We start from the raw sequence: 14,627 nt of genomic DNA on the forward strand, positions 1-14,627 counted from the left end.
GGATGATGCCGAGAGTGATTGGGAGAAGGTGCTGTGGTCAGATGAGACAAAAATTGAGCTCTTTGGCATGAACTCAACTCGCCGTGTTTGGAGGAAGAGAAATGCTGCCTATGACCCAAAGAACACCGTCCCCACTGTCAAGCATGGAGGTGGAAATGTTATGTTTTGGGGGTGTTTCTCTGCTAAGGGCACAGGACTACTTCACCGCATCAATGGGAGAATGGATGGGGCCATGTACCGTACAATTCTGAGTGACAACCTCCTTCCCTCCGCCAGGGCCTTAAAAATGGGTCGTGGCTGGGTCTTCCAGCACGACAATGACCCAAAACATACAGCCAAGGCAACAAAGGAGTGGCTCAGGAAGAAGCACATTAGGGTCATGGAGTGGCCTAGCCAGTCACCAGACCTTAATCCCATTGAAAACTTATGGAGGGAGCTGAAGCTGCGAGTTGCCAAGCGACAGCCCAGAACTCTTAATGATTTAGAGATGATCTGCAAAGAGGAGTGGACCAAAATTCCTCCTGACATGTGTGCAAACCTCATCATCAACTACAGAAGACGTCTGACCGCTGTGCTTGCCAACAAGGGTTTTGCCACCAAGTATTAGGTCTTGTTTGCCAGAGGGATTAAATACTTATTTCCCTCTGCAGAATGCAAATAAATTCATATACTTTCCACAATGTGATTTTCCGGATTTAATTTGTGATGTGCTATCTCTCACTGTTACCAATAACCTACCCTTCAATTATGGGCTGCTCATGTCTTTGTCAGTGGGCAAACTTACAAAATCAGCAAGGGATCAAATACTTATTTCCCCCACTGTATGAGACTACTCCACTCTCAATAAGCTGAAGAAGCAATACACTTGTATTCATGTGTGTTTAAATATTTTGTTATATCCTAGAAATAAGCAGTGGATTTTCCCAAGTCCATCTTAATAATGGCTTATGGACTTTTTTTTTTTTTTAAAGGAAATTATCTAAACCTTTTTTAAACCCTGCTAAGCTAACTGCTTTTACCTCAAAGGTTACATTGTGTGTCAGTTAAGTAATATTTGTATATTAAACCAAGGATTCACTTTATAAACTTCGCCATTTTCTTACTTTTTTTTTGTACTGGCTGATTAGGTTTTGTTTTGTATTTTTTTTGAGGGAGAGGAATGAGTTGGGACAAGGATCAGTTGATAAATGCTAGGAGGGGGACACTGGAGATAAGCTAGGCAGAGCGAAAGGAGCAGGAAATGAGGGGAGAGAAGCAGGGAAGAAGGGATGATTTAAGAGGGATTTACTCTCACTCAGAACCCGCCCCGCTTAAATCCCCTAAGTCAGTTATTTCACACCCCATCACTTTTCTCACTTCCACATCCTCTGATCCCTTCTTACCCTTACATAGCCACATTTTAAACCCCTCCCTCCTCAATCCCACCTCACTCATTCCCTCACTTAATGTCAAATCTCCTCTCCTCATCCCAGACAGACAACTTTCAACCCTCCTATTCAGATTTGGTGGTTGGAAGCCAGCCACATACCTTGGGACTACTTTTTCCTCCACTGTTCTCAGGAGTCAGAATAGTACGGTACATGGTTCAAACTGCAAAACTCCAGCCCCAACAGCAGATGCTCTTCTACTACCAATCCTAGATTAGCACAGCTAATGGAGGCCACCACATCCATGTGGACTTAGTACCCAGTATCCTTATAGGATTCTAGGAGGGGGTAGGGGTGTAAACCCTGATTTTAATAATTATACTAAGAAATGGACTGATTTGCCCATAAGGGGGGTACTTACTAAGGTGCTGTAAAAAGTTAGTGTTCTAATACACCTTACTTTAACATAGAAGTCATCAACCTGTGGTATGTCAGTACCACAGGTTAGTGACTCCCACGGTAACGGAAGACAACAACTTGTGACAAACCTCACAAACTGCATTATTCTGGTCACTGGGAGCAATGAAGATACTAACATGCATCTTGATGCTCTCAGGAAGCATTTCTTAAAAGTTCAAATGTATTTGTTAACTGGCTTTTTGAATAGCCTGGATTACTCCCCAGTGTTATTTGAGATGGAATTTATGGCACCACTCCATCCCAATTATATACTGCATGCTCCATTTAGAGAATTGCCCTTATATCTGAAGAGAAACATCTTGATCCACTCTCAGTGAGTGGTATGAATGAGTTTGATGGGTCTGTGAGGAGCATCCAGTACTGTGTCAGATCAGCTTCCTGTTCGGAAAAACAGGCAATTTTTGCCAGGATTGGAGAACAGGACTTTTGTGAGATGGGAGGTGCAAGGTATTGTGCTGTGGAGTATTTTTTTTTTTTTTTGCCTGGGAAGGGATGATGATACAATATCCAGACTTTCAATATCACAGTGCCTGATCGGTGGGGAGATAGGTTTGCGTTTAGCCAAATTAAACATTACAATTAGTCCTTGGACAAAGACAGTATAAGGGGTCAATTGGGGAAAAAAAACTTTGCGCCTTATAAAGACTCGGGGGAAATGGAGATAAAGATCTGGCTTATATAAGGTAGTACCTCTTATTGGGAGGTCAGTGAGAGTTCCTGAATTTACAACAGCTTGGGAGGCATACCTTGAGGGCTTGGAACGTGGGAAATAGTAAAAAAAAAAAAAAAAAAAGGATCCCCAAATTAACTTTTAATGCAGAATTGAGGGAACGCCAGTTCCAAGTTCTCCATAGAGCATACTTTATGCAGCAGCAAACGTTTACAGCTGGCAAAGTGGACTCTCCTTAATATCTAAAGTGCAGGGAAAAAGTTAATAACTTTTACCATACTCATTGGACATGTCTGGTGACTCGTCTCTTTTGGACCAAATTAGTAAACTTCTTGGGTTTTTTGATTGGTCAATGGGTTAGGATGGCCCTAGAAGGATTTCTACTAGTCATGCTGGATAAATTAGGTATAAGGGGATCCAGGGCTTTTTTCTGTGCCACTCCTATCATCTGGAATGCGCTCCCGATTGATCTTTGATCTGAACAATTCTATGCTTGTTTTCGGTCTCTCTTGAAAACGTATTTGGCTAAGTCTTCTCCTCTTTTTCCCACCCTTGATGTGGATTGGTTGTGCCGTCCGCCCTGGGTCACGCTATGCTGACCCTTTTTAATCTGTTCTGTGTGCTCTAGCTTTTCTTGTGTAATCCTATCCTTGGATATGTTATGGAGTTCCTTTCCACATTACTGTTTGATTTTATTACTGCTCTGATTGTACTGAAGGGTGGTATATCAAGCTCAACTAAACTAAACTTAATTGAGAAGTTTCATTGAGATAATTGCAAATTACCTGAAATTGTTATACAGCATAAAACATTTCTATACTACTGGATTAATCTGAGTTTCACAAGTTAGTTCTTAATTGAGAAAATAACAAGGTATTTGAAATGAGGGACCACAGTAATTGGTATATAGAAAACAAGAGGTATTAATGGTGGGCAGTGTAGATGACATGTTTTCCAAGCATCCATTGTCTTTGTATGGTAATAAAAAGGTTGTCTTGCAACCATGTTGAGATCATGCCCAGAACAGACTGAATTTTGGGAAGACTTGGCTGATGAGGATTGGTGTACTGAACCACTAGTATATCACACCCCCATAATACAATGCTGATTTTGCAGGTTTTGTATGAGCAGCGTTATACACTTTTTTATATCCCCTTCTAACTCGGTCTATCTATTGCAGCAACAGTCCTCAGTAGGATTCAGAAACCAGCCATGGTAGATCTTAAAGCTAGCCACTAGGCAGCAACATGCTCCTCTCTCATTTGTCCTTTACTCTAGCATTCAAAGCCAGGTCAGGAAGCAGAAAATCTGACTTATGAACGGCCCAGGTCCTTCATCTAAAAGTCTGCAACAATGTCAATAGAACAGCAATGTGGAATCTGCTTTTGTTGTTTATAAAAAAATGCCTCAATGAAATAGTCGAGTCAAATAAAAGGAAGTTCTATGGATCTAAATTCTCATATAAATTAATTTCACTAGGAGATATAAACATACCACACAATAGCAGTAACTGTGGAGATTACTTATCAATAGAACAATTAGCTCTTCCCATACCCTGCCTCCATAAAGGATTGAAGGTGGCTGGAGAACTCGACCTGTCACATCAGTCATGTCATCTCTGACCAGTATTCCAAACTCTCTAACAAAGGGATCAGTATTGAAACTTGCACTTCGCATCTGGAAAAAAAAAGAAAACAATTAGGAATAAAGAAATTAAAAAATAATCTTACTGAAGTTCCCAATATAAATGATTCTATTTGGTATCTGCATTTTGATAGCCTACTGATCTAGTGTTCTATACTGAAAGCTAAAAAAAACCTCAAGCTCCACATATGGTGTTAGACTACATGAATGTTAGACTACATGGATTAGGGTTTATATCTCATCTGAAGGATGATCCAACTACTGCACTGATGGTTGATCCTTTGGACTGGCTAAAGAAATACATTAGAAACATTTCCAATAGAGCTGTATCTTTTTCTCTTTACCACACAATCTATAAAAATGGCATGTGGCAGAAATAAAAAGAAAATACTCATGGTCATACTAGATGAGAAACAAGTGAGATAACATGAAAAGGAAACCATCATAGAAGAAAAGAAATATAAAATTAAATGAATTGTTCCTTAAAATCTAAAATAAGAAGCCCTAGTTAAAACAGATAAACACCCATAAAACCCCAATTTATAAACATTAAAATGGTGTTTTCTAGATAAACATGTGGAGGGGCATTTTCAATAAAAAGTCTAAGTCTGATTTTGGACGTTTTGCTAGAAACATACAAAAATCGAGTGGTGAACATAGCCATTTTTGAACCTGCTTTGAAAATTGCCTTATTCCTAGACGTTTTAAACTCAATGTGTTTTCCTTTTGGAACCATTTTGGCAAATAAAATATCCAGGAGAAAACGCCCAAAAAAACAGCCATTGAGATATCTAGGGGCCATCATTCTTAGTAGACCGGCCACAGAGACAACCCAACAGAGCAGTGGGGCAGCCTAGAGGGAACTGCAGTGGACTTCACACATCTCACCATAACCCTTTTACACTGTATGGTGAGCCCTCCAGAAGCAGAAAAATACCTACTAGATACACCACTACAATAGTTATCAAGCTTGAAGGTCACCTATATGTAGGTACAGTAGGTATTTAGGGGGTCTTTTACAAAAGGCGAGCTAGCAGTTTTAGTGTGCATTAATGATTAGCGTGCTAAATGCTAGACGCCCACAGAAATATATGGGCGTCTCTAACATTTAGCGTGTGATTTTTAGCACATACTAAAAACACTAGCGAATCTTTGTAAAAGTGCCCCTTAGTGTTTTTTGCAGGGTTCACGCATTCCACTATAAGTGTATCAGTTAGACTGGGATATGGGCCTAGGTCCCCTTCTCTACAGTCCACTGCACTGACCACTAGGCTACTCCTGGGACCTGCTTGGTGCTCTAATAGGAATGGCCATTATATCTGAAGCTGTCATACATCCTGCTATGTACTGTCACATCTTAGGGGGCTGGGAGAGGGTCAGTGACCACTGGGGGACTTATGCCTTAATCCCTCCAGTGGACATGTGGTCATTTAAGGCACCTTCTGATCACTTAATCATGATTGAAACAGGTCTAGCCAAAAATGAATTTTGGCCCTAGACATTGACGGTTTTCTGCAATAATGGAACAAAGTGGCAATCTTTTCGTGCTGCCCATGTCCCAAATAAAAAACATGACCCTTGAAACTTGGATGAACGGTGGAGCAAAACGTTTAAAATCGGGGTGTCGAAAATTGCAACTTTGAACGTTTTTTTAAAAGAAAAAAAAAAGGCCTTCTGCCATGTTATGCAGAGTTTTGGACATTTTTTGTTTTGAAAATGAGCCTCATAGTATTCTATCACCTCTAACCTGGCTTGCCTGTATCTTCCACTTAAGTTTTGTGTCTTTTCTGCTTTGATGACTCTTAAGTGGCACAAATTTACACATATGATTTCATCAGAAAGGGTACCCAGCAACAGTACTCATGGTGTGAAAATACTTATACACGCAGATTTATTTTATTTAAAAAAACCACTAAGAAATAGAAAATAAACACTTTAACTTATGGTTTATAAACAGCTAAGACTAGAAATGCTACTTATAACTTTGTTACATTTGTTAAGTGAAAGAGTTGAATAGAAATATTTTAAATTAACTTCATCTTTCACTTTTTCTTGTCTGTCTTTTGTGTGTGCATATTATATTATTTATTTTTTTGTATGGTCATTTTGAGATATGTCTGGCTCTTTAAATGTGTGTATGTTGTTGTTGTTGTTTTTTTAATCTGACAGTTTTCTCTTACTCTTTTATACTTTCAGCTCAATAACAATCAGTGCTGGGATCTGGTTCCATGAATTTTCATTCAGAACCACTATGAACTTTCCCCCTAATTTATATCCCTCCACAGCATACTCAGTCTGTGATGACAGTCCCGGGCCAGGTGTGTACCAGAGTTCCTTCTAGAACCCTTGAATCATGGGTCCTGAATCTGGTCACCAGGTATAACCCTAATGCACTGACCAGAACCTTTCTCCCTCAGGAACTGTGGACCTTTCAGGTAGAAATGTATAAAACAATACAAATGAGCCAGCCTTTTTTGTTTTGTCTTCTCAAACCACTTCCCACCTAGCCTTTCTTTCTTCCATCTCTCTACACTCCTCCAGCCTCCCTCCTCCTGCTCCTGCTCCCTCAGCTCTCTCTGCATGTCCTCCTTCCCTCTGCTGTCAAGCCTCTTCTGGTACACCCTTTCTTCCTCCCTTCTCTAGTCTCTCATCTGTTGAGTAGGACTTGAGCCCTCCCACAGGGTCACATCTGTTCTCTTCTGGCCTGATGTAGTTTGGCGGCTATTCCCAGTCCCAGTCTGTCAAAAGCAGATGAAAAGCACCGATTTGAAGGTACTAAGAAGTGCCCCCCCCAACCTTGTTCATGGGTGTCCTTTTTATATTCCTTTTAAGTTCCATCTCACCTTTGTTTTAGTTTCCTATTTATATACATTCTTCTGGAATCACTTGTGTATATTTGGGATTATTTCATATATGCCACCCAGATAATTTTGTTTCTCTTTTGTTTTCTATTATTCAAGTGCAAAGTTCTCCTGTGTGTACTACATCAAGGATTAAGGAAAACTGCTGAGATATTAACCAAGAAAAAACACAACAAAATTGGTCCCAACCTACCCTGTTTAATGGACAGAATACAAATGAGGTCAAAACTAACTAGTACATACCAGAGAAACATTTGTGGGAGCCCCAGATTTGTCTCCCTGTGTCTCCCCCACTCCCGACATTAACAGTATCCCTTCCTCCTCCTGCTGTTGCTGCGCTCCTACCACTGCTGGGGCTGCTGCAAGTGTTTGATGGGTGTCTCCAAGAGTATCCCCATCCCAGTACACTGGAGCAGCAGTTTCTTGGTGCCATGAGACACCAGTCACACCACTTCCTTGTGGAAGTCTTCATATCCTGGTACATTTTTTGCGTTCTCTTATACAAAAAATACAATTCAAAATCCATTTAAGTAGGAGTTTGTTTCATTGACCTTACTACATCTGCTACACTTGCAATGCTAATGATAATATTCAAAAATAATTAAGAATAAAATATCATAATGGTCCATCAAGCATCATTTCTGACAGTGACCAATTCAGGGCACAAGCATCTGGTAGGATCCCAAAAAAGAAAGCCAGTCCTCCAGAAATAAGTAGTGGCTTTCCCAAGGCTACCTGCTCGTAATGGTTTATGTATTTTTCCTCCACAGCTTGTCCAAATCCTTTTTAAATCCAACTATGCTTTTGATAACTGTTTTCTAGCAACAAACACCACATTTGAAATGTGCACGGAATGAAAATATTTGTTTTAAAAATTTGATCTATTAGCCTCAAGGAATGTCCCCCCAGTCAAAATACTATTTGGAAGGACAAATAACTGTTCCTTTATACCTACCCCATTCATGATTTTAAAGACTTTACACCCATTGACAAAATACTTGATGGAAGTCTCCTTTGCAGCAGTAACAGCTGAGTTAACTGTGCCTACTAACTTTGTACAATGAGATGTCGCAGATTCTGCCCATTCTTCTTGGTATAATATCTCAAACTCTTTCAGGTTGGCTGGGGACTAAATCTGGGCTTTGACTGGGCCACTTAAGAAAGTAAGAATAGCCATACTGGGTCAAAACAATGGTCCATCCAGCCCAGTATCCTGTTTTCAACAGTGGCTAATTCAGGTCACAAGTAACTGACAGAATCCCAAATAGTAGCAAGACTCATGCTACTGATACCAGGGTCAAGCAGTTGCTTCCCCAGGCCTATTTCAATAGCAGACTATGGACGTTTCCTTCAGGAACTTGTCCAAACCTCTTTTAAATCCAGTTACACTAACCACTGATACCACATTCTATGACAATGAGTTCCAGAGCTTAACTATTCATTGAGTGAAAAAATATTTCCTCCTGTTCGTTTTAAAAGTAGTAACACATGTTTACCCATTCTATACCTCTCAGTATTTTGTAGACCTCTATCATATCCCCCCCTAAGCCATCTCTTTTACAAGCTGAAGAGTCTTAACTTCTTAAGGCTTTCCTCATGTGAGAGGAGTTCCATCCCCGTAATCAGTTCGGTCGCCCTTCTTTGAACCTTTTCTAATTCTGCTATTTCTTTTTTAAGATATGGTGACCAGAATTAAACACAATGCTCGAGGTGTGGCTGCATCAGGGAGTGATTCAGAGGCATTATAATATTCTACATCTTATTTTCTATCCCTTTCCTAATAACTCCTAGCATTCTGTTTGCTTTTTCAGCCACCACACACTAGGCAGAAGATTTATTATTTATTTATTACATTTGTATCCCACATGTTCCCACCTATTTGTAGGCTCAATATGGCTTACATAGTACCGGAGAGGCGTTTGCAGACTCCGGTGTGAACAAATACAACGGAAGAGTTGTGTTACGTCCATTACGTACTTTAGTTTTGTTGTGTTGCAGATATCAGGCGTTTATGTTGAATCGGCAGGGTATGCCTTTTTAAATAGGTTAGATTTTAGTGTTTTCCGGAACTTTAGGTGGTCGTACGTAGCTTTCAAGGCTTTTGGTAATGCGTTCCACAATTGTGTGCTACTGTAGGAAAAACTGGATGCGTAGGTTGATTTGTATTTGAGTCCTTGGGAAGTGCAGATTTAAGTACGTTCGTGTTGATTCGGAATGTATTTCTAGTTGGTAGGACGATCAAGTCTGTCATGTATCCCGGGGCTTCACCGTAGATAATTTTGTGAACCAGAGTGCAGATTTTGAAAGCAATATGTTCTTTGATTGGGAGCCAGTGTAGTTTTTCGTGGAGGGGTTTTGCGCTTTCAAATTGCGTTTTTACAAAGATAAGCCTAACTGCCATGTTTTGAGCGGTCTGAAGTTTCTTTAAGGTTTGTTCTTTACATCCCACATAGATTCCATTGCAGTAGTCTACATGGCTTAATACCATTGATTGTACCAGGTTGCAAAATGTTTGCCTCGGGAAGAATTGCTTCAGGCGTTTGAGCTTCCACATTGAGTGGAACATTTTCTTTGTCGTGGATGTCACTTGGCTCTCTAGTGTTAAGTAGTGGTCCATTGTAATGACGAGGATTTTCAGACTGAGATAGGGAGGGTGTAATCTGGGGTGTTGATGATTGTGGGGTTGTCCGTGCTGTGTTGGGACGAGAGGATGAGACTCTGTTTTTTTTTCTTTGTTGAGTTTTAGTTGAAATGAATTAGCCCAAGCATCCATGATTTTTGATTTCGTTGATGATTTCTGTCAGGTTAGGTTTATAAGGAATGTATATTGTGACACCGTCTGCATAGATGAAAGGGTTAAAGTCTTGGTTGGATAAAGACTTGGCTAGTGGGGTCATCATTAGGTTGAAGAGGATCGGTGATAGGGTGATCCTTGTGGTACTCACAGTCTGCTTTCCATGGTGATATGTTTGAGTTTGATTTAACTTGATATGTTCTTGAGGTTAAGAAACCCTTGATCCAGTTAAGTATGTTTCCACCGATCCCAATCTTATCTAGTAATCTTATTAATATAGTATGGTTTACCATGTCGAATGCACTAGACATGTCGAATTGGAGGAGGATGTTTTTGCCTATTGCTATTTCCTGCTTGAATTTGGCTAGAAGAGTGAGTAGTACTGTTTCTGTGCTGTGGAGGGGGCAAAAACCTGATTGTGATTCATGTAATATTGAGAATTTGTTTATATAATCTGTAATTTGTTTGGCTACCATGCTTTCCATCAGTATGACTAACAACGGGATGGATGCTACTGTACGGTAGTTAGTGATTTCATTTGTTTTTTTCTCAGTGTCTTTTGGTATCGGGGTGAGTAGAATGTTGCCGTTTTCCTTAGGGAAGAGACCTTGCTGAAGCATGTAGTTTAGGTGGGATGTGAGGTCTGCTATGAAGCAGTCAGGGGCGGATTTCATTAGGTAGTTGGGGCAGGTATCTAGTTTGCAGTGAGTGTTGGAGAACCTGCTGATCACCTGTGTAACTGTATCGACGGTAAGGAGGGCGAAGTTTAACCAGGTTTGGTCAGCCGGGTATTCTCCAGTGGTTGGGCCAACTCATTAAGGAAGTTTTCGATGTCAGTGTTGTCATGAGGTAGCGTGGGGCATAGGTTTACAATTTTTTCATTGAAATACTTAGCAAGTTTATCTGCAGATGGGATGTCTGTATTCGTTGTAGTGACCAAGTTGGTGTCTAGGAGATTGATCACGAGTTGGCATAATTTCTTCGTGTCTTTGTATTCTGCCCCTATTTTAGTTTTATAGTATGATCTTTTGGTCCGTCTTATTGCGTATTTGTATTCTCTTTGTGATTGTTTCCACGTGATGAGTGTGTGTTCGTCTCTTGTTTTTTTCCATGCTCTTCGAGTTTCCTGGATTGTGTTTTTAGCTTTTTCAGTTCATAGTTGAACCATGGTGTCAAGTTGCTCTTTCATGAGGTTCTTGTTCGCAAGGGTGCTATTTCATCTAGTATGCATTTGCATCTTGAGGAAGTATATGGAGTCTGTTTGTGCTGACCATTCATTGTTGTATATCAGTTGCCAGAATGTTTTCGTGTCTACTTGACCTCTTGTGCTGTAGGATGTGTGTTCTTGTATTTGGTGTAATCCCTTCTTCTGCCAGTGTAGGGATAAGTTTAGTTTGTAGTGATCAGTCCAGGGTGTTCCAGTCCATTTAATATCTGTTATTATTAAGTTCTGGTCTGTTGAGAGTTTGTGTGAGATGAGATCAATTGTGTGTCCTTTGACGTAGGGTGCTTACATTTGTGGCCATTTGAGATCCCATAAGTGGAGGAATTCCTTACATTCCTGTACATTGATTGAGTTTGGGTCTTTTAAGTGAAGGTTGATGTCTCCTAGTACTAGTACGTTGGACTTGGTTACACATGTGTTTGAAATGAAGTCCATGAAGTTAGTTTGGCCTTCGTTCCAGTTACCTGGAGGTCTGTAAAACAAGACACAATTCAAATGATCACGTAGGGTTTTGTTGTGGATTCTGATTGAGGCAATTTCAAGTTGAGGTGTCATGGACTCGGCCATGGTTTCGGTGGTAAAGTGGGATCGATAGATTAGTGCTATGCCTCTGCCTCTCTTATCCTTTCTGGTCCAGTGTGTGATTTTGTATCTTGGAGGGCACAAGTCTAGGATTATAGGGTCCTTTTGGTCATGGATCCAGGTTTCAGTGATGAAGAGTAGGTCGAGGTCTTCTGCCATGATCCAGTCTGTTAGTATTGCTGTTTTGTTTACAGCGGATCTGGCGTTGATGTAGCCCACTTGGATTGTTTGGAATGGGTCTTCTGCGTTTGGTGTTTTGTGGACCTTTATTAGTTGTCGTTTTTTTGTTGAGGTGAGTTTGTTTGGACCCTTCTTTGCATTTTGTGGTGGTTGTCTGCATGATGGTGTTCTTCCTTTGTTTAAGTTGTTGCCAGTTTGATGAGATGTGGTGTGTCTGATCAATCTTTGATGATTGTATAGCATGCGTATACTGTTACTTTCTGCGAGAGGGGTGGTTAGTGTTGTGGATCAGTGTTAAGGAGTAGATTATTAGAAGTAGTTTGAAGGTATTCATTTTGGTTTCTATTCACTGTGGACTAATACTAAGACCGTGTTCTGATGGCTGGATGCTTGGTAGGACTTTTGTTCTTTGGTGTGAGGTCTGGTGTTCTGGTCTTGTGTGTTATTTCAGCTTGCCTTTTAGCTGTTAAGATCAGTACTGGATCCGGTTTCAGTGATAAGTTTATGAGCAGAGGCGATGAGAGGGAGTAGAGTAGCTCTGAGTCAGATTTTTTTCATGGGCGCTGACTCCTAGGGTGGAACCTAGCATCAAATAACTATGATTTGGATTATTCTTCCCAATGTGCATCATTTTGCACTTGTCCACATAAAATCTCATCTGCCATTTGGATGCCCAGTCTTCCAACTTCCCAAGGTCTTCCTGCAATTTTTCACAGTCCATTTATGTTTTAACAACTCTGAATAGTTTTGTGTCATCTACAAATTTAATGACCTCACTCATCATTCCCATTTTCAGATCACTAATAAATATGTTAAATAGTACCTGTCTCAGTACAGATCCTTGGAGCACTCTACTATTCACTCTCCTCCACTGAGAGAATTAACCATTTAACCCTACCCTCTGTTTTCTATCCATCAACCAATTCCTAATTCACAACACTGCCTCCTATCCCATGGCTTTTTAATTTCCTCAGGAGTCTCTCATCAGGGGCTTTGTCAAATGCTTTCTTAAGATCTAGACAAACTACATCAAGCGGCTCACCTTTATCCACATGCAAAAATAATGAAGCAAACTGGTGAGGCAAGACTTTCCTTGGCTGAATCCATGTTGACTCTGTCCCATTAAATCAAGCTTGTCTACGTGTACAGTGATTTTCTTTATAATAGCTTCCACTATTTTGCCTGGTACTGACGTTGGGCTTACCTGTCTGTAATTTCCCATTATCAGTCCTGGATCCCTTTTTAAAAATAGGCTGGCCACCCTCCAATCTTCAGATATGGACCATTTTAACAACACGTTACAGATCACTAACAGTTATTTCAGTACCCTATGGTGTATAACAACTGGTCCAGGTGATTTACTACTCTTTAATTTGTCGATTTGGCTCAGTACATCTCCCAGGGTCACCAAGATTTCTTTCAGTTCCTGTGCATTGTCACCCTTGAAAACCATTTCTGGTACAGCTAGATCTCATATCTTCTTCAGTAAAGACAGAGGCAAAGAATTCATTCAGCCTCTCTGTTATGGCCCTGTCCTCCCTGACTGACCCTTTTACTCCTTGATGATCTAACAATCTGACAGATTCCCTCACAGGCTTTCTGCTTCTGATATACCTGAAAAAAGTATTACTATGAGTTTTTGCCTCAGAGGCAAGTTTCTCTTCATATTCTCTTTTGGCCTTGTTTATCAATGCTTTGCATCTAACTTGCCAGTGCTTATGTTATTTCTTGTTTTCTTCATTCGGATCTCTTTTTATTTATTTATTTAGATCATTTATACCCCACTTTTTGCCACAGAATGCAGCCCCAAAGCGGCTTACAATGAACTAAGGAAAAGAATTACAATGACAGTTAAAGGCAAAGGGAAGGGAGAATAGGGAGATATTCTTTGGCTCTAATGGCCTGTTTCACGTCTCCCTGTTGTTTGCTCTTCTTTCCACCTTTATTAATACATGGAATACATCTGGTCTGGGCTTCCAAAATGGTATTTTTAAACAATGTCCATGCCCAATTTAAAGTTCTAACCTTTGCAGCTGAGCCTTTCAGCATTTCCTAAACCATTTGCCTCATTTTATCCTAGTTACCCTTTTGAAAGTTAAATGCTGCTCAATAGTGACCGCACTCCATTCATTAAGTCAAATTTGATCACGTTTATTTATTTGTTGCATTTGTATCCCATATTTTCCCACCTATTATGTTATGATCACTGTTTCCCAGCGTTACCTCTTGTACTAAGTGCTGCATTCCACTAAGGCCTAGACCTAAAATAGCTCCCCTTCTTGGTTCCTGCACCAATTAATCCAAGAAGCAGTCATTTATTACATCTAGGAATTTTACCTCCCTAGCACTCCCTGATGTGGCATTTAACTAGTCAATACTGGGGTAACTGAAATCACCCATTATTATACCCATCACCAAATTTGATAGCTTTTCTAATTTCTGTTAACATATCATCTATCTGATTGTTCTGGCCTGGCAGATGGTGTATAGCCCTACACATACATTCTTTCTCTTCACAAACGGAATTTCTATCCACAAGGATTCCATGTTGCTGTTTCATGCAGAATTTCAATTTTGTTTGACTCAATTCTGTCTTTAACAAACAGCGCAATCCCCCCCCCCCCCCCCAATCCAATCTGATCCACCCAATAATTATGATATAATTTATAGCCTGGTAACACAGTTTCGCATTGATTGTCCTCCTTCCACTAGATCTCTGAGATACCTATTATATCTACCTCTTCATTTAGTGCTATACATATATATATACTCTTAACTCTCCTATCTTATTTTTTAGGCTTCTAACATTTGTATACAGACATTT

At 40.1% G+C, this 14,627-nt stretch overlaps 1 protein-coding gene across 1 annotated transcript in view; it reads right to left on the reverse strand.

Moving 5' to 3' along the window:
• Nucleotides 1-14,627, reverse strand: part of AGO2 (argonaute RISC catalytic component 2) — a 350,472-nt gene that overhangs the window by 98,757 nt on the left and 237,088 nt on the right. Inside the window, exon 10 of the mRNA XM_030219580.1 lies at nt 4,072-4,194. Coding sequence (XP_030075440.1) covers nt 4,072-4,194 — 123 coding nt within the window. The remainder of the gene's footprint in view (nt 1-4,071; nt 4,195-14,627) is intronic.

Source organism: Microcaecilia unicolor, chromosome 1, assembly GCF_901765095.1.
Source record: "Microcaecilia unicolor chromosome 1, aMicUni1.1, whole genome shotgun sequence".
In the NCBI taxonomy this organism is placed as follows: domain Eukaryota; kingdom Metazoa; phylum Chordata; class Amphibia; order Gymnophiona; family Siphonopidae; genus Microcaecilia; species Microcaecilia unicolor.